This window comes from Podarcis melisellensis (assembly GCF_964234715.1).
Source record: "Podarcis melisellensis genome assembly, chromosome: Z".
NCBI classification, from domain to species: Eukaryota; Metazoa; Chordata; class Lepidosauria; order Squamata; family Lacertidae; genus Podarcis; species Podarcis melisellensis.
The window spans coordinates 10,446,944-10,472,397 of NC_138547.1; the positions used below are offsets into that span (position 1 = coordinate 10,446,944).

The 25,454-nt window shown below is 45.5% G+C and overlaps 1 protein-coding gene across 1 annotated transcript; it reads right to left on the bottom strand.

Moving 5' to 3' along the window:
• Window positions 1-163: 163 nt before the first annotated feature.
• On the bottom strand, window positions 164-25,454 carry LOC309361517 (stomatin-like). The gene is made up of 7 exons (XM_081896624.1): window positions 25,287-25,454; window positions 15,189-15,292; window positions 14,372-14,444; window positions 13,606-13,688; window positions 6,842-7,045; window positions 6,119-6,253; window positions 164-2,189 (listed from the first exon to the last, which is right to left on the bottom strand). Exons 1-7 carry the CDS (start codon window positions 25,339-25,341, stop codon window positions 1,995-1,997), a joined length of 849 nt encoding a protein of 282 aa, XP_081752750.1. The 5' UTR covers window positions 25,342-25,454; the 3' UTR covers window positions 164-1,994.

The window sequence follows — 25,454 nt, forward strand, 5'->3', positions numbered from 1 at the left end:
TGTCAAAGTGCTGATGGGAGCTGGAGTCCAGCAACATCTGGAAGGATTTGGCTGATGGGAGCTGGAGTCCAGCAACATCTGGAAGGATGTGGGTTCCCCATCCCTGGGCTACACTTTGCAGTGTAGCTGCAAAGTGTAGTTGGTTTCAAATGATGCCCTGCACCAGAAACTCCCTGCATGTAGAAAACCAGGACAACAAGGACAAAAGCATTCCCATGCTAGATTTCTGCATGCAGGGAGCATTTTGCATGAATAAGTGTGAAAGGCACGTGGAACCAGAAGCGGCATGGTCCATTCTGTTACATGTAGAGACCAGGCACTGGCCAAAGATGCTAGGGAGTTATGCCCTGAATTCCTGCCTCGCTGGGCTTCCTTTAACTCACCCCACTGAAAAGGCACTGATGCTGCTCATTCCTTCTGGCAAAGTAAATCTATTTCCAGTCACAGCAGTGTTTGCTTTTAACAACACGTGAAAAGCAACAATCTGGACCACCAATTCATCTGCAGCCACAAGTAAGGATGGCAAATGCTATTGTTCCCCTGTTCCTTTTCCCTTTGGGGTACATGGGTGTTTGTTTACCGGCAGAGCAATGAGTATGCCCTGCCTTTCGCAGCCAGACCTGATCAGGGTTTCTATGCCTCACATATCTTTCCTCTTTGTAATTAAGTGACTGAAGCAGCCGCTCCAGCTAAAATCAGTGTAAGATGGGGGGTGAAGAGGCCCAGGGGCAAAAGCTCTGAGACTTTGCATAGCAACAATGGCATTTGATCACATGTCCACATTTGAGATGCCAGCCACATCTTCCTGCAATGCTCCTGTGCTTTTCAGCTCCCATGGAGTCTTCCGTTACCATGCTGGGATACAGCGTCAGGTAATGAATTCCTGTCTCTATAAATGTTAAAGGCAGAGGCAAGGTGGGGGTGGACCGCTCTCACCACTTATTTGAATTATTATACAGGTAATAAAGACCACAAAAGCCATACCTTCTCACAGGTTTTTTGTTATTGAAAGCTCACACACCATGCTAATACTATAATACTGCAGCTAACCTCAGTGCTGTCTATTAGAAATTAAATCTACTATTCTGATTCACACTGGATACAAAACTTACGATGCAAATATACCAGGAAACCTTCAGTCCTGGCTTTTAGCAAAAAAGCTGAGATTTAACAACAACAACAACAACAACAATAGAATCATGTGGAAAGGAAAATTCCTTCACATTAAAGGGGGGGAAGGGAAAAGTTCTTCACATTAATCTTCTGGAAAAATTAAATGAAAAATATAAGTATTCTAAAATGCTGAAAGACTCCATTCACAGGTTCTCCTGGCTGTAGAATGTCAAACTTTCTGTTGATCACATTCTTAAAAGCAGAACCAAGGAAATAGGCGGAAATCTATTTTTTAAGAAAGTGTTGAAAAAATAGGTGTCGTTTTATAAAGTACAAATGGTATTGGGGAAGTGTTTGCAAATATGTTTGTAACTGTGTTTGTAATTGTGTTAGGTTAGAAAAACACACCTATAAAAAGGAATCTAAACATCGTTAGGCTACAAGCATATTGTCTCCGTAACTCCAGCGTGCTAATTCTTTCCCTTTAGTTGGAGCAAAACAGCAGCGGAAAGTTCCACTGCTGGCTCGCTGACAAGAAAGAAGTTTCCCAGGAGAGAGGAGGAAAACATTATTATTTTAAGGCAACCCCCCTGCTCCATATGGTAGCTGGGAACCTCTTAAAACCTCCTCTCTAATTTTCTGGGAAATGCAAGCCCTCCAAACCTCTCTCATCAATAAGAAGGGGCGGCAGAGCAGGGAAGAATGACTTTTCGGAGGTGGCCACCTACATTGAGAGCAGAAATTTGTTGGGATGAAACACAAAAAGGATCTGAGCTTATGAGAGCCACAAGAAACAGACACAAAGGTCACACTGACATCATCACCCCTCTCCTCCACAATGCCTCACGCTTTTCAATACACCTGGCTTCCCATCAGCACCCTCAGCTCCTCCTTCCCACAATGCCTTGCAGCATATCTATGGGCAGCGGGAATACAATGGTGGAGTTCTTCTCGGCGGCGATCGTGGTCAGGGTCTGCAGGTAGCGAAGCTGGAGGGCTGCAGGAGACTCTGTGATGACAATGGAGGCTTCCTTGAGGGCTCTGGAGGCATTCATCTCACCCTCTGCTGCGATGACCTGGAAGGGAGAGAGGCACAGGTCCAGCAAGATGTTTTGAACACAGAGAAAACTGCATAAGGTTCGGAGAGTGTGGTGTGGTGGGTAGAGTGTCAGACCAGGACCTGGGTGCAGCTGTGAAGCCCACTGGGTGACCCTGGGCAAGTCAGTGTCTCAGCCTCTCTTACGTTACAGGGCTGTTGTAAGGATAAAATGAGGACGGGAAGAGCAAAGAACAAACCACCTTGAGCTCCTTACAATGGAGGCACATCCAATGGGGCAAATGGGGCACTGCCCCAACACCTACCCTTGGCTAGCTCCCTGCCACCTGCCTTCTTACAACCGGTCCAGATGGTGGCCCTGGCTGCTAGCTTCCTCCTCCTTAGTCTCAGTATCCAACATTAGTCCTACACAGAGTAGACCCACTGAAATTGACGGCCACAAGTAATTTAGGTGCGCTGACTTGCAACAATTCTACTTCATTGGGCAGGACTTCATTGGGTAAAACTCCATGTCTGCTCCGACGTCAGTCTTGCTGAATTCCGTAGGGTTTACTCTCAGGTGTGTGGGTTTAGGAATGCAGTCTTAAGTCAATTAAAACAATTTAGTATGCACATGACAAAACACAACCATTCTAAAGGGGAAATGGCTTTATCCTACAATAGGGAATTCACCTCTTTCTCAAATTTTGCAACTACCTGTATGATAGATGATAGATAGATAGATAGATAGATAGATAGATAGATAGATATAGATAGATAGACATATATATTAAAAACATTTTTTTGGGAGAATCTTGTCACCTAATCAAACAAGAATGTTTTGATTACTTAAATGAGTCAGGTAAATGTTGCAGCTCTAGGCTGCATACACACCACACATTTAAAGCACGTGATTTCTTCCCAAAGAATACTGGAATCTGTACTTTCCCCCTCACAGAACTACAATTTCCAGCATCCTTATCAAAGTACAGTTCCCAGGATTCTTTGGGGAGGGAGGAATGTTAGACTTTTAGAAAACATCTGACATCTGTTTAGGGAAGCTTTTAATGTTTGATGTATTACAGCATTTTAATATTTTTTTGGAAGCTGCCCAGCCAGATGGGTGGGGTGTAAATAATAAACTATTTATTATTATTATTATTATTATTATTATTATTATTATTATTATTATGCATTTTGAATGTACTCAAAATCTATGGTATGGACCTAGCCTTAGTAAAATAAAAATAAAAAAAATGTAGGCTAGAGGATTTGTGGCCTTCTGGATCCTCCTTGCTTAACCAACTTCTTTCAGAAAAGGACGAGATTGTTACAGGAAATTGTCATCCTCCTAGGAGATGCAACACATAGATCCAGCAGTGTTAAGCCAAGAATATAGGAGCAGCAAATCAGCTAAAGGAACAGGGGTGCAGAAAGGCCTCCAGACTCTATGTCTGCCCCCAGAATGGCTCACCAGCCAGTCTAGTTGTTGAACACAAAGGCCACATTTAAAGCACCATAAAACCACTTTAAGTAGTAAGGCTTCCCCCAAAGAATTCTGGAAGCCGCTGCCTGTCAAGGGTGCTGAAAGTTGTTAAGAGACCCTTATTCCCCTCCCAGAGCTACAATTCCCAGAATGGTTTAACAGTCAATCCCTCTTCGCAGGAAACTCTGGGAATTGTAGCTGTGAGAGGGGAATAGTTGGTCCTAGCAATTCTCATCACCCTTAGTGAACTACAGGTCTCACGATTCTTTGGGGGGAAACCATGATTGTTTAAAGTGGCATGCAGATGTGGTGTGGCTCCAGACAGAACAGTGGTTTTCAAAAGCTTTCTGCTACCAGAGAATCCTTGTGTGCTACAGAGACCCTGCAAAGTTGCAGAACCCACTGGAAGTGAACTAAGTAGGGACGAGGGAGAAATTCAATTTGGTTTCTAATTTGCACTTTCCAAAATAATATGTGAACCAAACCATAGCCATTCTTTAAAATTTGCATTTCTCCAAATTTAGCAATGCAGTTCTCCAACCAACTAATGTGTAGAAAATTGCATATATTGGGGCAAAGATCTAAAAATATGCATATATTGGAGAAACAGCTTACAAAAATGCATTATACTAGGAGAAGCTGCTTTGCAAAAAATATCAGGCAAAATGCCTAATATTAGGCATGAAATATTACGCATTAAAATGCAGGTGAATTTCCATTTTGAAAAAATCAGAATGATGTGGAAATGTGGAGACCTTAATTTAAGAGCAGGAAAATGAGAAAAACAAAACTGGCATTCACCCATCTTACAGCATCCAGTTTAGAGAGGGTGCTCAGCAGGACTTTCAGGTATCAGCACCAATTCCCCCCTTATGTAGGACACAGCAGCAGAAAACAAGACCTTTGGGAAAAGCTGAAGCTCTGTGAGTAGAACATCTTCTTTGCATGCAGAAGGTTGCAGGTTTAATCCCTGGCATCTCCAGGGAAGACAGGATATGTCGCATCAGAAACTTGGAGTCAATGCCAATAAGTATAGACCATGGGTAGGCAAACTAAGGCCTGGGGGCCGGATCCGGCCCAATTGCCTTCTAAATCCGGCCCGCGGACGGCCCAGAAATCAGCATGTTTTTACATGAGTGGAATGTGTGCTTTTACTTAAAATGCATCTCTGGGTTATTTGTGGGGCCTGCCTGGTGTTTTTACATGAGTAGAATGTGTCCTTTTATTTAAAATGCACCTCTGGGTTATTTTTTGGGGCATAGGAATTCGTTCATTTTTTTTCTCTCCAAAATATAGTCCAGCCCTCCACAAGGTCTGAGGGACAGGGGACCAGCCCCCTGCTGAAAAGGTTTGCTGGCCCCTGGCATAGACAATACTAAGCGAGATATGCAGGTGGTATGAGGCAGCTTTCTATGCTCAGGGGTGGGGCATCTGCTTTGCATACAGAAGATTGCAGTTTGCTCTCATTCATTTCCAGGTAGGACTGGGAGAGACTCCTGCCTGAAACCCTGGCGAGAGTCAGTGTAGCCAGTACCCAATTAGATGGACCACTGGTCTGACTCAGTATAAGGCAACTTCCTATGTAAGACGTTGTGTCTTGTGGGAGCTTGCCTTCTGCTGCTTGATCTTCTTAAACATCCCCAGAAAACCTGCTGAGACACTTCAGTGAAGTTTGAAAACCTGCGATGCAGAAGGAACGCCCTCCGACTGAGTTTTGGCACAAACTCAGCTTTGTTTTGTTACGTAAATGCAATGCAAAGGATTCACTACTATGGGGAAATAAAGATAATGAGACCTCTGGAGCCAGTGTTTGTACAGCAAATACCTGAGTCATCTTATATCACTGTGGGGAAAAACAAGTGCTACCATCAAAGCAGTCCAAAGTGGCTGGGGGAACCCAGTCAGGTGGGTGGAGTACAAATAATAACATTAAAAATTATTATTATTAAAGGAAACATGAATATCTGAAGCAGTTCAATAGTCACTTGAAATTTGGATTATGTGAAAGTTACAGGAAGGGCTGTAGATCGGTGAGAGAGCATCTGCTTAGCATGCGTAAGTTGTTTTCAGTTGTGGGGTAGGAATAATTATGGTCATTTCCAAGTCATATACCCCAGGGTCAACAGGGTCAAATAATGGCCTTTGTTTCCTTGTACTGCTTCATCATCTTCTGGGTCATGGATGGGGAACCTGGGAACCTCTAGAAGCTGGTGGATTCCAACTCCCATCAGCTCTGGCCAGCATGGCCAATGGCCAGCATGGCCAAAGTAGTCCAACAGCATTTGCAGTGCACCAGGTCAGGAAAAGCTGGTTTAATAGGAAGTTTAGCCAGCAAGTTGGTTTATGCCAGCATTTCTAATGGTCAGTGATGATGGGATGTGTAGTCCAACAACAACGGAAGGGCCGCAGGATCCCCATCCCTGATCTGGGTGATGGATCTCCTTTGAAAGTCAGTGGCTAACCTAATCAGTAGAGCTCCTTACCTTTGCTCTTGCTTCGCGGGTAGCTTCTGCTTCAGCGGCCATGGCTCTCTGGAGTTGGACAGGCAGCTTCACATCTTTGATCTCCACCCGCTCCACCTTTATGCCCCAATCATCTGTGGCATCATCTAGTGTGGCCTGTTGAAAAGGGTGGGGGCAGGAATGCATGTCACACATCAAGGTATTGTGCAAAGATGTCAAGCTGATCAAACAGAGGTGACTGGAGGCTTAAACAAGTCTCAACAGGACAAATGAACAGCCTTTATAAGAGCCTTCCATCCTGCAAGGTGTTAAATATCCTTCCTTGTTGTGTTTTCAGCCAGCAGGTGACCCAGGCTCTGAGCTTTCATTGAAAGATAAAAGACAACAAACCACAGCTCCCATAATCCTTTAGGAATCCAATGTGGGTCTTTAAAAGCATGATGTGAATGTGGTCAGAGACTAAAGTAGAGGGAGCTATAGGCAGTGCCACACCCCCTGAACTGGTCATAAGGAAGGAGGCAGGCAGGGGTTGGGGGTTGGCTGAGGGCATTTTAGGACTGGTGGGGCAGTGCCCCACTTACCCTAAAGGACCAGCTTTCACTGGATTTTTGCATTGTATATTTAAATTGCAAAATTTAATGGCTGATGCAAAAATAAATAAACCATCTGTCTAAACAGTGAAGTATGTTTCTCAACAACTCCCCACCCCCCATGGGAACACAGCTCAACATTGCTTTGTTGTACCTGCATGCTGTGGGCGATTTCCTCCCGGTCAGAGAGGATCTGAGAGAGGTTCTTGGTCCCAAGAACGTTCCTCAAAGTGGTCTGAGCCAGGAGCCGAGTGGCTGAGTCTGCATTGGTGATGTTGGCAACAGCAAGGGTTGCATTCTGAACTCGGTAATAAACCACGCCATCCACATTAACTGTCACTGAATCTTTGGTAAGAATCTAGGGCAGAAACAGGGGGAGGGGTGAGAAGAGAGAAATGTGGAACGGAAGAATTAAAAAAAGAATCTCCAAGTCACTCATGCATCAAAACATAACCACAAAGAGGTACCACAAGTCGCATGCTGCTAATTAGGCAGTCATGATCAGACTGCCGGCTACCTGACAGTCACAAAGGAGCTTCTTTTCAAGTTCCCTATTTCAAACACCATGTGAGTTGTTCATTTTGTGCATGTGCTCATTTCTCTGTTGGGCCATCGGTGGACTTGCAACAGGTATTCTGCACCTGGCTAAGTCATTGGAGAAGCCACCTTTCAACACTAAGGTTACAGAACACTGAGAAGCTCCATACGGACTTCTATTCCATGGCACCATGCTTTTTTGGATAGCACTCTGCTATCCAAAAGGGTGGCGCGGGTGGCGCTGTGGTCTAAACCACTGAGCCTTGGGCTTGACAATCAAAAGGTTGGCGGTACGAATCCCCGCAACGGGGTGAGCTCCCGTTGCTCAGTCCCTGCTCCTGCCAACCTACCAGTTCAAAAGCAAGTCAAAGTGCAAGTAGATCACAATAGGCACCGCTCCGGTGGGAAGGTAAATGGTGTTTCTGTGCGCTGCTCTGGTGTTGGTGTTCCATTGCGCCAGAAGCGGCTTAGTCATGCTAGTCACATGGTCCAGAAAAACTGTCTGCAGAGTGGACAAACGTCGACTCCCTCGGCCTGTAAAGCAAGATGAGCGCCACAACCCCAGAGTTGTTCGCAACTGGACTTAACTGTCAGGAGTCCCTTTTACTGCCTTATGCAGACACCAGATAAGGTTCCTGATTCTTTCCCTTCTACATGCTGATCTTTGGCAGATCCGCAGAAAGCACAAGTGATTTTTGAAACACCAAAATGTAGCATTAATAGGATATGATGCTTTTCAACAAGCATATTTAACCCTCTCTCTCTCTCTCTCTCTCTCTCTCTCTCTCTCTCTCTCTCACACACACACACACACACACACACACACACACTGCCAAGTTGTTCAGCACTTCACCTCTCCCATGGCATCTGCTAGGTTTGAATCCAGCTACTGCTACAGATGGGCTGTACACTGCCAGCACTCAAGACACTGGTTGCCTGGGTGCTTAAATGCCCAATTCCCTTGAGAATGGGATGGGGCAGGTGTTGTGGCAGCAAATAACTCGGGCAATGCCAGCTTTTGCAGGGGCACACACTGGCACCCAACTGCCTCAGGCTGTGCCAGTGTGCCATGTTTGTAGCAGCCCTGTAACAAGGAAGATGCAGCATATTCCAGTGTGTGCCTTTCACTAATTATATAGCACCAACCACACACGTACACATTAAGGAGTTAACAGAAACCAGAAGGGTGCGGGAAGGATACCTGCCCCAAGGCATTCACAGCTTATATCATTTTATAAAATCCTCATATTCTGTTAGAGAAAATTGCTTTGCTGAAAGATTTTCACACAGCTTCAAGGGGGGCAAAGCATGCAAATTAAAAAAATCCATTTGAGGAAACACAGCAATTAATTCCAAGAGGTTTACAGAGAACTTTGCCCAGGGTTGACTATCTCATCTGCATGCAGAACCTCTCAGGCTCAGTGATGCCTCACCATCACACTTTCGAACACACCCCAACTCCCCCTGAGAGGCTGAATACCACAGGATAGGATTGGCATTATGGGATAAGCTTTCCTGCAGGAAAACATCTGCCTCCATGGGTTTGCTCACTAAGGGATGTCCAGCAAGCTTCTAGTGCACTGCAGGGCTTCTGTGCTGTCTATCAACACTGCAGGTCTGAGCCTGCAGATGTACAATCTAATAAGACACAAACACAAGGAAGGGAACAGGAAGAGAAGGTGGAAAACTTTGCACAGGCCAATGTTATTTACATTATTAATTAGATAGCGCCTTGCATCATCTCTAAAAAGCATAAACACAATGGGTTTTAGCCAACTGAGTTTACTCAGAATAGACCTGCTGATGTTCATGCACCTATGTTAGTATGGCCCATCCATTTCAATAAGTCTACTCTGAATAGGACTAGCATTGGATACCCTCAACATTGGGTATGGCAAGCATGTGGGCAGGCTTGTCTAAGCAAGAATTTTTAGCAGGCACCGAAAAGAGTAAAGTGAAGGCACCTGCTTGATTTCAGTAGGCAGGAAATTCCAAAATGCAGGTGCTGTCAGACTTAACGATTGCATCCTTACAAATGCAGAATGGGTATTATGTGGTACCAGTAGTAGTGCCAATTCCAGCAATCAAAGCGGTTGAGTGGGCACATGTGGGGTAAGGCGATCTTGTAGGTAAACCTATCAGAAGTTGTTAAGCTAGATGGACCAATGGCGTGAGAGTAAAGAGAGAGAAGTAAAACGTAATGTCATTGAGGCTGTGTATCCAGTACACCTTTAAAGCACATTTGAAATGCAGTCTTCCCCTTCAAGGAATTCTGGGCACTGTAGTTTGTTAAGGGTTGCTGGGAAGTTTAACCCTGGGAAGGCTCAGCCACAGTGCTCAGAATTCTTTGAGAGAAAGAATGTGCTTCAAATGTGCTCTGAAGGTATAGTGTGTGCACAAAGCCAAAGAAAGCCACACACACCTAATCGTTTGTTAAAGAGACTCAATGATTTTCAACAGAATAAAGTTCCATGTCACCTTTGAAATGACATGGAATATTACTGCTCCTTTTACTGATACAGTGGTACCTCTGGTTGCGAATGGGATCCATTCCGGAGGCCCATTCGCAACATGAAAAGAACGCAACCCGCAGCAGTGCATCTGCGCACGGGCGGGTTGCAATTCGCTGCTTCTGCGCATACGCGTGACATCATTTTGCACATCTGCGCATGTGCGAGCTGCGAAACCCGGAAGTAACCCTTTCCGGTACTTCCGGGTCACCGCAGGACATAACCTGAACGAAGCAGACATAACATGAGGTATGACTGTACTGCAGAGATGAGAAACAGGAGTGTGTCCGACTTTTCACCCCCTGTGCTTTCTCAGTGACAGTATTGCAGCTGAAGCAGAGTTATTTCTAAGAACATCCCTGCTGGATCAGACCAATGGCCCATCAAGTCCAGCATCTTGTCCTCACAGCAGCCAACCAGATACCTGAACAGGAAGCCCAGAGGCAAGACCTGAGTGTAACAGCAGCTTCTCCACTTGGAATTCTCCACAACTGGCATTCAGAAGAATACTGCCTCCAACACCGGTGTGTGGGGGTGTGGGTGGAACATAGAACATCTCCAAGTGGAATGGCTATGATTATATTAATCTTATTTTAATGTTATTTAGAATCAAGTCCTAACAGAGATCTGTGTAATGTCTTTGCAGTCACAGCCACAGCAGTTTCTATTTTAAGTAACGCAAGCAAGGTAATTACAAGCCAACAGCTCCTTTAATTGGCCTCTGCGATACACAGAAGAACCAGTGCCATCCTCAGCTTTACTAAGTGAGATATGACCCTCTTATTGAGGAACGAATGAGGTTAATACAGCAGCCCTGCAAGTAGCTTACTAGTCCTCAGTGTTTGACAAGAGCATTGAGAGTTGACAGGCAACCTCTATTCCCCCATCACACAATTCCCATGGTTTAACAGCCAGTCCCTTTTCCCCAGGGAATGCTGGGAACTGTAGCTTTCTGAGGGGAATGGGGACTGCCTAACAACCTTCAGCATCCTTAACGAACTGCAATTCAGGAAGCCACAACTGTTTAAAGTGGTATAATACTGTTTTAAATGTGAAGTGTTGATTGGGCACTAGTGGCAGTGAATTCTGTGGTTTAAGTATATGCTGTGTGAACTTTCTCTTGTCAGTCACATAGCATGCAAACCGGGAGTTTATCTTTATGTAAACAATGAAGCAGGGGCGCCTGAATTTGCTTGTTTTCCTTATCTCTTCCTGTCTCCTTTTTCCTTTGATATCATGTCTATTTTATTGGAAGCTGTCAGCAAAGGGCTGCCTGGTTTTCTTAATCTTTGCTCAGCCCCTAGAAATCTTGAGATGGTTTATGAATGAGCTGCCATCCTCTTCTGGAAAGAAACCAGAGCAACTGCAACAAATTGTAGCATGAAAACACAGATTCTATGGAAACGGGGAAATAATTAAAAGCAGCAGACGACATGCAAAATCATCAAACAACTGGGCAAAAGTCATCAAAAGAACAGCGGCTCATGAAAACAGTGAAGAAGAAAGGAGGAGGAGGATCAAAGGAGCTTTTTAGTTTACAGAAAAGGCGAGCTTCAAGAGACATGATAGAAGTTTATAAAATTAAGCATGGAATGGGTTGTCTCTGGCAGAAAACCCAGCTATCGCCCAATAGTGTCTTTAACAAACCTCACGGGACTCATGGAGACACCAGAAGGAATACAGCAGTGGTGGCCAAACTCAGCACTCCAGGTGTTTTGGGACTACAGCTCCCATCATCCCTAGCTAAGAGAACCATTGGTCAAGGATGATGGGAACTGTAGTCCCAAAAAATCTGGAGGGCCGAGTTTGGCCACCACTGGCATACAGTGAAGGGGCTAGGTGAGCTTCCCTAAGGAGGGCATTCCACGGGATTAGTGCCACTCCAAAGAAGACTACAGTATGCTTCTCATGGCTGTCCATCCTACTTATGTAGGCTGAAAAGACAGAAGCAGGATCTCAAATGCTGAGTGGAATGCATTAGGACTAATGGATAGACATACAGTGGTCCCTCAGGTTAAGAACTTAATTCGTTCCGGAGGTCCGTTCTTCACCTGAAACTATTCTTAACCTGAAGCACCACTTTAGCTAATGGGGCCTCCCGCTGCCGCCGCGCCACCGGAGCCTGATTTCTGTTCTCATCCTGAAGCAAAGTTCTTAACCTGAGGTACTATTTATGGGTTAGCGTAGTCTGTACCCTGAAGCGTATGTAACCTGAGGTACCACTGTATACAAATGGGATCTGCAATCAAATGTTGCATCACGGAGTGCTCCTGTTCCAGTAAGTCCATCCTGCCCTCCTCCACGATACTCCTTTCTATTCCGCCCCCGAACTAGTTTTACACCTCCCTGCCTCCCTTCAACAGTCAGTCAGCATTCTCTGCTCACTAAGCATACTCAGTCCTTACTAGGCTGATCAGGGTTTTTCCCCTCCACCCACCCCCCTCATCATTCCCTCCCCAAAGACGTTTTAATAACTCATCAACTCTTAGTTCAGGGATGTAGAAACGTTTCCAGCCTGAGGGCCGCATCTGCTTCCAGACAACATTCCAGGAGCCACATTCCAGTGGTGGGTGGGGCCAGAGGCAAAAGTGGGTGGAGCTAGTACACACAAACACACACACACACACATCTCTCTAGCCTCTATCCAGAAGACCAAGAGGCATAATCAGAGTTCAAGGATGCATTCCAACCACGCAAAATGACTCAAGGAGGGTGCAAAGCAAGACAGGTGAGGGGTGTGGCCTGAGAGAAGAGGGCGTGGCTTCAGAAGAGTTCCAAGAGTCCTGGAAGGTCGCATTGACCCCAGGCAGCCAAGGTTACCCAGCCCTGCAGCAGAACTGTACCCTGGGGTTTTCCAGCATCTTGACAACATCATTAACTTTCAATTAAGGAAAAGAAAGAAGTAAAAGAAACCCATCCCTACCTAATGAAATAAATACCCTGCAACCCTGTTGCTTGCAAAAACCGCAGGCACAACGGAATTGAATTACAGAAAAGCCAGGAGGAAATGAGGGGCGGGGAGGAGGCTCGCTAAGGGTACATTCCTGGCAGCATACACATTAAGCCTAATGATGATTATTAGGTTCCTAAGCAATTCATTCCGAGCCAGTTCCACATCAGTTACTGCCAGAGGGAAAAGTCGTTGCAGGATAAGTGGCAGGTGGCTGCCTGGAACAAAACCGAAACCCTCCATGCTGGCCTTCATTCCAAACGGTCTGCTTTGACAGAGGCCATGGCAAAGACTGCTCACTGCATGGAGGAGTTCCGGACCAAGCTAGATGACATGTTAGCTATATATCTGAGCCCTTAAGTGCAAGGTACTATCCATCTTGCAGATGGATTGCTGAGAGTCACAGCAGCAAGGGAACTAGTGGCAGAGAACCAGAAGGGCCACAAATACTCAGTGTCAGAGCACTTGCTCTGCATGCAGAAGTTCCTGACTCCAGTCCCTGGCATCTCCAGTTGGGGCTAGGAAAGACTCCCTCTCTGAATGTCTCCTGTAGGAAACCCTGGAGAGTGTTGATAATACTGAACTAGACCGACCAATGGTCTAACTCAGAAGAAGTTTCCTATATTCCTATTTAATTCATCCCTTTGAGAACTAGAATATTACTTTATATTTAAGGGGAAGTGCCGCAATCTGGCAGCAGAGCACCTGCTTTGCATGAAGAGCATCCTGTGTTTAATTCCCGATGGCACCTCCAAGTAGGACTGGGAATGTCTCTTGCCTGAAATTCGAAACCATGGAAGAGGGACAGCGGGTGTGAGAAAGCAATGGGGTGGGGTGGGGAGAGAAACTTGACTAGCCTATTTATATCCAGTATTTAGTAGGGGGAAGAGAAGAAAGAGGTCAAGGAAAGGGAATACTCACTTCCTGTGGCGGTATATCAAATGATATGGTCCTCATGTCCACTTTGATAAAGCTGTCTGTGCAGGGCAATACGAAAAACAGACCTGTTGGAAAACAAAAGTGCAATTGTTAGACACAACAACTCTAGGGCATTAATTGCACTGCATGTGCAAGGAAGAGGTCGGAAGGTATATTGAAGTGCATGGGACAAAGTCAATTCAGCGACACTGCACCAGGCACCAGTCTTGGTGCAAATGCATGAAGCTGCATTGGGGCTGGAGCACTGATGGTGCCCTTCCCTGGGCCAGAGACCCAGGGGAGGGTACCACCAGTGCTCCAGCCCCAATGCAGCTGACCAGCCACACGGAAATTCAGCCACATGTGGGACCATGTATGCGAAACACAGCAGAAGATACACTGTACATCAAGGAGGTAGATTGCTACCTGACACAATTGCTCCTTCATGCCACCAATATGAGGTTTCCCCTAGGCAGCAGTTAGCCTTACTAAACAGCTTAATGTTGTTAAATTGTGTGACTTCTCCTGGGGTGCTACGTCGCTTGGTGGCTGACTACAGCTGGGGTCCTCTCTGCTTCTGTACCTCTGGAGCTCCCAGCAGTTGAAAAGAGGTATTGCTTGCTTGGGGTGGTAAATTCTTATCTATTATCCGCATGCTGTCTAATAAATCTTAAGACTTCTTCCCCACTTGTGTCTTGTCTTGCTTCCAAATCCCACAGAAAGAATCCCCTTGCCTTTGGCAAGACAGACCATAACAGCAAATACTCACCTGGCCCCTTTGCTCCTCCTTTTAGGATACGTCCAAGCCGAAATATGATGGCTCGCTCATATTCCTTGACAATCTGCAATGAGGGAGGAAAGTCAGCGGGGGAGGGGTTGTGGTTTTGTTCCCTTTCATTCTGCACATTTCAGGTATCCTTGATGCTACTTGGGCCACATTTGTAATTAGCTCATTTCAGATAAGAAGAGAAGCCTTTTTAAGGGGGCAAAATAAGGCATAAGATTCTGCAACTATGTAGAGAGACTGCAACTTCGTGCTCTTCTTATCAAGCTGAAGGAGGAATGAACTACCCTGATCCTTTTCATATAAAAATTGTGCTTCATGAGATTAGGAGTTTCTTGACAAAGAGGCTTTTGGCACTTTAAAAACGTAACACATTTCTTTATTGTTGACAACACAGGCAGCCTGGCATTGGCAAACCAATTAATGCATGCTGTGGATTGTTGGTTTTTTTAAAACACTTTTGTCCAGATTCAGTTCACTAGTGAACCTCTTGATTAATTGTAACCTGGTGGCCTCATGATGCACTCTCCCTCTGAAGTTCTCTTCTGAAAGAATAGCCATTTAAGGAGTGGGCTCCCCCAGAAGGTAGTGAAATCTGCCTTCATTGGAGGTTTTTAAACAAAAGTTTGAATGGCCATCTGTCAGGGATTCTTTAGCTGCGATTCCTGCATTGCAGGGGCCAGACATGACCCTTCGGGTCGCTTCCAGCACTAAGGTCAGCTACAACATACAGTCGCTGCTCCTGTTTAGAGTGGGGAAGGAATCCTAGGTCACAACTGCTTTCCAACCAAATATTTTTTACCTTTATGCACATCCAGATGGATAATGGGAAAGTGATGGTAACCAAAAAGAACGAGACCATAACCAGGATCCACCCGCAGACTCCAATGCTTCCTTCAGAACCCTCTGGAAGAAAAGGGAGGGGGAAAAGTGCACGTGCATTAAATGGGCTTCTATTGCTTCTGTGTAGGGAAGAGGGAGAAATTCAGTAATGTTTGCATTTTAACCTAATTTGCACTTCTGGAACAAATACATGAGCTGCATCCCTTCAAAGTTTCATTTTATTTAAAGATTTCTTACCACATTTAACAAAATGTATCAAAGTGATGCACAAACTGTCAAGCAATAAAACTTTGAATAGACACATCATAAGGTAAAAGGTAAAGGGACCCCTGATGGGTTAGGTCCAGTCATGGCCGACTCTGGGGTTGAGGCACTCATCTCGCTTTATTGGCCGAGGGAGCCGGCGTACATCTTCCGAGTCATGTGGCTAGCATGACTAAGCTGTTTCTGGCGATCCAGAGCAGCGCACGGAAATGCCGTTTACCTTCCCGCCGGAGCGGTACCTATTTATCTACTTGCACTTTGACGTGCCACTCAATGTCCATACTGCATTTGTAAGGAGTCATCTGTGGCATTACTTGTATTTTGGAACTCTCTGCTTTATGATATTAAAAGGTAAAGGGACCCCTGACCATTAGGTACAGTTGTGGCCGACTCTGGAGTTGCGGCGCTCATCTCGCTTTATTGGCCAAGGGAGCCAGGGTACAGCTTCCGGGTCATGTGGCCAGCATGACTAAGCCGCTTCTGGCAAACCAGAGCAGTGCATGGAAATGCCGTTTACCTTCCCGCCGGAGCGGTACCTACTTGCACTTTGATGTGCTTTCGAACAGCTAGGTTGGCAGGAGCTGGGACCGAGCAATGGGAGCTCACCCCATCACAGGGATTCAAACCACCAACCTTCTGATCGGCAAGTCCTAGGCTCTGTGGTTTAACCCACAGCGCCACCCACGTCCCAGACACATCATAAGCAGCCAATAATCAGTAACAAAACTGATCATTGCATCTAGAACAAGAATGTATCTGACTACTGACAGGGACACATCACTGAAGGTGAATCTCTAAGAAGAAACTGTTCCATAATGCCACACTGTAGGTGCCACCACAGGGAAAGCCCTTTCCCTGCCTGATACCAGATGAATCAATTCAAGGTGCATTGTTCTCCATTGTCAGTCCTAGCCCTTGCCAAGTCAGGAGTGGTAAAGCATAAGGGAATTTGTACAAGGAGCATGACCATTGATCTCCCTTATTGCTCAGACAGACATGGCATCTTTATAGGATGCAGGAAGTCAAGTTTGGCTACAGCTCATACCTGCTCTGTGCCACGGCCCAAACAGAGGTAAATGCAGTCTAGCCAGAAATTCACACTTATTCAATTTTTGCAATGCAATTTTCTAACCACTGTTCATAAAAAGTGCATCAGGGCACACATTCATGAAAATGAAAACTGCTTGCAAAAAAACAAAAACAAAAAAACCTGCTTGCAAAAAAAAAGGGAAACTGCTTGCAAAAAAAATATGTGTGCTTTAGTCAAAACTGCACACACACACAAATGGGTTTCCTATGACACATTTGCACAAAAATCCTGGCAAATTTTCATGAGGATTTTTCTTTTTAAAAACATGCAATTTATTGCAAAAATGTAGAGAAATGAATTTAAAGTTCGAAACTTGAGAAACAGTGAGAAGCAAAATTGATAGTTCCAGTCATCCCTGCATATGTTAATCCCTCTTCCCAAAGGAACTCTGGGAATTGTAGCCCTGTAAATGAAGGGGTCTTCTAGCAACTCGCAGCACCCTGAACAAACTACAGGATTACCTGGGGGGAAACACGGCTGTTTAAAGGGGTGTGATAGTGCAGATAGAGTCTATCACCATCATAATCGCCCCTCCCAGAGAATTTCGGCGACTGCCCAAAAAATGAAATGCTGCATCTAAAAAAGGAACATGAGATCATATTCAGGAATGTGACACACAGTTCACACGGAGATTTTTCCTGGCCTTGGATTCAGTTACAGGAAAAGGAAATCAAGTATGCAGTAAGGCGTATTTGTCTTCTATGGCAACAGCAGCTCAACTAGATCAAGCATTCGATCCGGCATTGCACAGAAAAGTAATTTTCTCCCATATTTTCTCTGGGAGTTCTGTGGAGATGGGGAAGAATATTTATTTGATCTTATTCCCAAGGCTTCTGCAGACCAAATGCTTAACCAGGGGTTGTTTCCCTTTAACCATGGTTAACCTATTCCACATGAATACCTAAGCCAGGTGTAGGGAACCCTTTTTGTCCAGCCTCCCACCCCAAAAAGACACAAGTGGAGGGTCTTACTTGAAAGTAAAAGTAAGGCAAGTAAAAGTGCAAGCTCAGGGTTCAGGAGTCACGGGTTCAGGAGCAAGGGCAAGAAATTCAGAACTGCAGGTGTCCCTGCAATAAGTTCCCAGTACGTGGTCTGCCCACCAAGCTCTTAAAGACATGACAGGGCAGTCTTATTCTCGAGACTCACTTTGTAAGAATCATGGGACTACAAGTGCATGTGCTTTTGGGGTGGGGTTGTCTGTTCCCACAACAAGGGCGGCATCTCGTTCTAGATAACGAGACTGCACGCTTTTGTCACACCTTGGTTATCAAAGCCTCCCCAGCCTTCATTGAGTCTCTCTCCTCCACAGGAAGGGGGTGGGGAGGCACAGCAGTTCCGCTCCAACTTTCAGAGAGTCTGGTCGGGGCATATCAAACCAGACCCCCCACCATTCAGCCCCCATCCTCATTTCTTCCTCCTCCTCAATCCAAGCCTGCCAGTCCAAGCTCAATGGTGCCGCAGGGCTCAATACACCCCTGGTCTTCCAGATGTTGCTGGACTATAGCTCCCATCAGCCTAGGACCCTCGTGCCTATGGGACCGCCTCTCCTGGTATGCCCCGCGGAAGACCTTAAGGTCCACAAATGACAACATTTTGGAGGTCCGAGGTCACAAGGTGGTTAGATTGGTCTCAACTAGGGCCAGGGCCTTTTCATTACTGGCCCCGACTTGGTGGAATGCTCTGTCACAAGAGACTAGGGCCCTGTGGGACTTGACATCTTTCCGCAGGGCCTGCAAGACAGAGCTGTACCGCCTGGCCCTTGGTTTGGACTCGGTCTGACCCTTATGTTTCCCTCCCCTTTTGGTTTTGATCTATGGGCTATTATTAAAATGAGGCTGCATTTTAAATTGCATTTTAACCCATATTTTGAAATGTTTTTCCCCTATTATGTTTTTACTGTAATTTTACTGGTGTTTGCCGCCCTGAGTCCGGCTCTGGCCAGGAAGGGTGGGGTATAAATTATTATTATTATTATTATTATTATTATTATTATTATTATTATTATCATCATCCTTGACACCTGGGCATGCTGGTTGGAGCTGAAGGGTCACAGGTTCCCCAACTCTGAACCACGATTGAGTATGAGACAATGATGCAAAAATGTAAGTTTGGTGGGTATGTAAACAATAACAGCCTTCTACTGAATCCATACATAGACACCCTATCAAACATTTCACTTCAATTTCTTCTGGCAAACTGTGTTTGGTGGGCATTATATATATGTAAAATTATATATATGTATTATATATATGTAAACATACCACACATTTATTTATTATTTATTATTATTTTTATTATTATTATTGCCAAGTAAACCCAAATGGATAAAGAGCAAGGTTCAAATGAGATTCCAGGGGCAACTGCAGCCCACCAGGGATCACTGATCTCTTCCCATGCTACTCCCGCTCTCTCACAACCCTCCCTGATCCTGCTTTTCAGTTTCCTCAAGTGCTTTTGCCAAGCTGGTGTGCATCTATGAACTACAAGAATGCCTGTTGCTTGCCTAGATTTAGATCCCCCTCCCTGATTTTTGTTTAAGATATTTTATTAAGATTTTCCCGTAAAACAGTAAAATTATGACTACAGAAGATACAACTTGAATAAGTAAAACCAGAAGAAAGAAAAGAAGGGACCACGGCATTAAAGAAAGGAAAGACAGAGAAACAGAAGAATAAAATGGAGGGGGAGGGTGGGAGGGACGGAGGGAGAGAGAGAGAAGAGGAAGAGGAAGAGGAAGAGGAAGAGGAAGAGGAAGAGGAAGAAGAAGAAGAAGAAGAAGAAGAAGAAGAAGAAGAAGAAGAAGAAGAAGAAGAAGAGGAAGAATTAGCCAAAGATACAAAAGAAACACTTCTGATTTTCCATCTGCTGGTTATATAAAGAAAGAAAATATGATTACTCAGTCCATGACAACATCCATCTTCACCACTTTCTGTCTTTTAAGTCAAGGTGTCAAATCACTGAATAAAGAAAGTTCATTCTACCAAGTGCCCCCCCCAATTTCTTAGGACACCCCCCTTCCCCCTCACAGAACTATAATTTCCAGAATTCCCTGCAAAGAGGGAGTGGTTGTTAAACTACTCTGATAACTGTAGCTCTTTTAGGGGGAACAGAGGTCTCCTTAGAACTCTTAACAAACTACAGCTCCCAGAATTCTTTGGGGGAAGCCATGATTGTTTAAAGTGGCATAACACTGACATAATACTGTGCAGATGGGCCCAATGCACTTTCCAGTTTAGTTATGTTTTAAGTATTGCACGGGTGCAATGATTAAGTGTCCACAGAATCTTTGCAAAAGAGGAGGTGGACAGGAAGAAAACCAGAACAAATTGGTTGCACCTGTTGACTTCCTAGCAACCCTCACCAGGCACTAGCTCACACTTCTCTTTTTCTTTACAAAGGAAATAATAAAACAAAGGAGAAGATGTGTTTTCACTTCTGCAGGCTGGATTGCAAAATTCCAATGCCAGGAATGAGAAAATGAACTCAGATTGCATTGAAGGAGTCTTTCCTTTCCACTGGACTTTTGCAAGAGGCAGCAAGAAACTGCAAGATATCATTTTTGCAACATTGCGAAGCAGGAGAAATGATATTATCAAACTCTGTCTCTTTCTCCACTTCTCTTCTGTTTGCATTCTCTGCTCATGCTGAAGACAGCATTCTGGGAAAACAGGCACCAGCAGCACCCATAAATATTGGGGCTTCCCCTTCCCCCAAACACAGCCAGAAACAGATGGGCAGTATGGCTTAGGGCAGGCATAACCAACCTTCGGCCCTCCAGATGTTTGGACTACAATTCCCATCATCCCTGACCACTGGTCCTGTTAGCTAGGGATCATGGGAGTTGTAGGCCAAAACATCTGGAGGGCCGCAGGTTGCAGATGCCTGGCTTAGGGCATGGGTCGGCAAACTAAGGCCCACAGGCCGGATCAGGCCCAATTGCCTTCTAGATCCTGTCCAGGAATCGCCGCGCGGATCGCCAGCGTGTGGATCGCCAGTGTGTACGCTCTTTCCCTCCCCCTCCCTCCCTCACACAGCGCCGCTTTTCTCCTCAGAGATGGAGCAATCTTGTCCCACGCCGGGTGCCATCGACAGCGAGAGTCGGCTTGCCTGCCTCCGCAGGGTGGTGCTGTGAAGGGGGCGTATGATGCTGGCAGCTGCTGCGCTTTCCTCCTGTTCCTCCTCCTTCTCCCTCAGTCCACCCTTCCTTCCTTCCTTCCTTCCTTCCTTCCTTCCTTCCTTCCTTCCTTCCTTCCTTCCTTCTCCGCCCTGCTTTTCCGCGCCACTTCCTCGCACGCTTTCTTTGTTGCTGCCTGCCTGCCTGCCTGCCTCCCTCCTTCATTCCTCCCATGGCGTTCAGGCGGGTTGTTGCAGTGGCCCAGTGGCGTAGCGTGGGATATCAGCACCCGGGGCAAGGCAAGTAATTTGCGCCCCCTAACCCATGGATTTGTGCCCCCTAACCCGTGGATTTGCGCCCCCTAACCCGTAGATTTCCCTAACCCCCAGATGTTGCGCCCAGTGCGGCTGGCCCCCCCTGCACCCCCCACGCTACGCCACTGCAGTGGCCACAGATGCCACTTGTGGGTTGGCGGTCAGCTCTGTCTTCTTCTTCACCGTTCCGTCGACGCCCTGATTCCCCTACCTCTGCCAGCAGCTCCTCCGCCAGGGCTGCTGCTTCTGTCTTCACCAGCCAACACAGCCTCCTACCCCTCCACGGCGCCTGGCTGGCTGGAGAAGCCCAACTGCAATTATTGGGACAACAACTGGGACAGATACAGCAAAGCATCTTCAGGCCTCTTTGCAGGCAGGCGAAAATTGTTCATATTCCCCCCCCCAAAAAAAAAATATAGTCTGGCCCCCCACAAGGTCTGTGGGATAGTGGACTGGCCCCCTGCTGAAAAAGTTTGCTGACCCCTGGCTTAGGGGGAGGGGGGCATTGTTTAGGGCGGCCCATGAGTAGGCAGAAGACAACATCTGTGCCTGCAGATAAAGTCTGCAGGTGGTCACCCTGACCTTGACCCATTCCACTTGCTGATGTTTGGGGAAGGGCCGTAGCTCATCAGCCTTAGAACACCAACATTATATGCAAAAGTTCCCAGGTTCTGCATCTCCTGGTAGGGTTGGGAGGGAATCCTGCCTGAAATACTGCTGCCATTCAGCACTGAGCTCAGTGGCTTAAAAATCTGATGGCTAGTGGTCCTATGACTGTAAGCATCAAGATTCTAGGAGGGATAGCCTTTTATACAGTGGTACCTCTGGATACAAACGCGATCCATTCTGGAGCCCCCTTCGCATCATGAGCAGAACGCAATCCACGTCTGCGTGTGTGTGGGTCGCGAATTGCCACTTCTGCGCATGCGCGTGACGTCATTTTGAGCGTCTGCGCAAGTGGCGAAACCTGGAAGTAACACACTCCGTTACTTCCGGATTGCCGCGGAGCGCAACTCGAATGCGCTCAACCCGAAGCGCATTCAACCCGAGGTACGACTGTACTTAGAAGACTCAACCTTAGCCCCCTAATATTGACTGAGGATTAGGCTGGGGCAAAGGAGGCGGCTTCCCCTCCCCCTCAACCTGTTGGGACACCCGAAGAGGAGTACCAATGAGACTTGAATCCCAAGATGCTGCCTTTGAGCAAATCGTCCAAAGCAACCTGGTAGGATTGTTCTTGGATGTTCTCTAGATCAGTGTTTTTCAACCACTGTTCCGCGGCACACTAGTGTGCCACGAGATGTTGCCTGGTGTGCCGTGGGAAAAATTGAAAAATTCGAAAGATTTAAAAATAAAGTATTTTATAATTTTTCATATTTCCGTTTACTTACTATTTCATAATAAAGTAATTATAAAATACTTTCTTTGTGTTTATTTGATTCCTATTCAAGAGAATTACTTTATATATAGTCAATATAGGCACAGAGTTAAATTTTGTAACATTTTCTAATGGTGGTGTGCCTCGTGATTTTTTTCATGAAACAAGTGTGCCTTTGCCCAAAAAAGGTTGAAAAACACTGCTCTAGAGCATTGTCATTGCTCTTGAGACTTTCCTATAAGAGTGTTAATGTGATGGGTATAAACTCATTTTTAATAGATTCACCTTCTAGAACAGGGGTCAGCAATTTTTTTCAGCCCAGGGCCGGTCCACTGTGCCTCAGACCTTATGGGGGGGCCGGACTATATTTCTTTTGGAGGGGGGAAATGAATGAATTCCTATGCCCCACAAATAACCCAGAGATGCATTTTAAATAAAAGCACACATTCTACTCATGTAAAAACACACCGATTCCCGGACAGTTCATGGGCCGGATTTAGTTGATTGGGCTGGATCCAGCCCCCAGGCCTTGGTTTGCCTTCCCATGTCCTAGAAGCTTGATGCTTAGTGAGAACATGTATCTACCTGTAAGAATGCTTTTGTTTTCTTTGTATCTGGTAAATCTTGTACCCAAAGTTTTCCCAACCCAATGCGACCTGTTCATACTAGAAGAACTGGAGACTGCAACTTAGCTCTCAATAACTGGACATCCTGATTATAACTGGTAATATTTGGAGCCAAGTACTTGAAATGGAACAGTCTTTTATTTTTTACATGTGTGCAAAATATACATAGATGTGTGGTTCTCGAACCACATAACTGCAGGCAGAGAACAACATGAAATCTTGCTACTTCACAATTGTTCCTAGCACATGATCTGCATTTACAAGAAATGCTTAGTGTCTCTCATCAAGTTTTTCTTCTTAAGATTTTCAAAAGCTATGGTTGTGACCAGGAACTTGGATCAAAAGCCACTGATCTTGCAAAGGGCTGGGTACTGCTGAAAGGCTATCAGGCTCCAGATCCTTTATGCTGCATATGAACTTACTATTAAAATAATATTTAAGGTTCACATAAATTTAAAGGAATTACCACTAAGTGAATCTCCTTCTTGGCTCAGATGACAAACCATGGTATTACACAAATAATTAATGTGAGCATCAATACAGTGGGAGTAACTGGTTTGTGACAGCTGTAATAACTACAGTGATCTCCAGTACTGAAAACATCTGAGCAGCTAACAGTTTCACTTTACCATAAGTGATATTTACTATTCACAGTTTGCAAAAATCCCCTCAGCTTAGATTTTGAATTAGCTGACAAGCTCATGTATTGACAGGTTTTGTAGAGTTGGAAAAGGTTTGGGAAAGGGCAATGAAATTATCAAGGGGCTGGAGCAACTTCTTCTATGAGGAAAGATTGCAGCATTTGGGACTTTTTAGTTTAGAGAAAAAGCATGTAGGAAGTGACACAATATAAGTTTATAAAATTATGTGAGACGTGGAGAAAAATGTCTGTCGTAACTCTATAACTTGTGGACACCCAATGAGAAGCACAATGCTGAAAGATTCAGGACAAATAAAAGAAAGCTATTATTCAGGCAGTACATAGTTAAACTATGGAACTCATTCCCACATGAGGCGGTGATGACCATCTACTTGGGTGGCTTTAAAAGAGGACTGAATGAATTCATTGAGATAAACTCTATCAACAGCTGTTATAGCACCATTGTCAGAGGAAGACTCTCCAAACTGAAATTTAATTGTACCCAAGGCACATTATCAATCCATCTTTCACCTTGTTTATTAAAATAAAGTTCCTGGAGAAAATAGTTAATAACTGTTTTGCTTTTTGACCCATCGGGTAGCCAGTCACCAAGATAGAAGGTAACAGCAACATTCTAGTAGGGTAAACAAACGAGTCCCTGGATGTATGTAAAGGTTGGCATTGGTTCTAGAATATCTCCAGGGGATTAATTTCATCTTAAGTATACATAGCTTTGAGCTTTGCTTCTGTAAAGAGTCAATACAAATTTAAGTTGTAGAAGGAGCCAAGGGAGATTTCGCAAAGCGAAGACAGATTACGGGCTGCTGAATACGTTTATCATATGAAAGTTTGACCACAATCTGAGCATTACTGAGCTGAAATCAAGATTCTAGTCCATAAGATAGTAGCCCCTTCCACACAAACTCACTTCCAGAAACTTAAAAAATCAGGCCTCGGGGAGAGTGAAATTCCAGGCTTCGCACCCCAACAAGCCCATGAACCTCAACTCCTGTTACAGGGCTTATCCATTTTCAAGCAAGTAGAAGATTCTTAAGATTCAAACTCCTGCAAAAGACCCTGAACCCTCCTGCAATGGGAGACCAAGGAGTACCTTCACCGCAGGCGTGCTCTCATCCACACCCACCCAAATAAACTCCCTCCAGAGGAAAGCAGATTACATTTGTACATTATCTGAGGCTCTCAGCGTTTCCTGTGCTTCACCACAGAAAGCAAGACTTCGACCATCAGACGCCGTAGCTTAGACCGAGCCTCCCCTAAACGGAAATCTCACGCTCATGCACGCCCCTTTCGCCCCTATCTCAAAACCTCCAGATTTTTTTTAAAGTACTCATTTTAGGGTGCGATTATCGGAAGCTGAAACAGGCACACTCTGTGCATGCTCGAAAGCAACAGGTGTGTAGCCAACCAGGTTTTACTTAGTATAAACCCAGTTATATTAATGGACCCAAGTTCGTCGTGTTTGTTCATTTCTGTCGGTCTGACTACTCTGAGTAGAACCAGGCTGTCTGCCTTTCCTTCCCCAAGCTCTGCTCGTACCACCAGCCTCGACCAAGAAAGAAAGAAAGGAAGGATGGGGCTGCCCCAACTTTGCAAGCCTCCGCTCGTCTCACCTCCGATCTTGACGGTCTCCCGCTTGCCGCGAGCGCCTTTCTCCGCGTCCTCCATGACTCCCACCGACGCAGCCAGCTTCCCAAACGAGGCGGCTACCCGTTTCAACAGAAAGTATCTGGGGTCCGCGGCGCTCCAGCTGCCGTGTTTGATTCGAGTGGGCGGCCTGG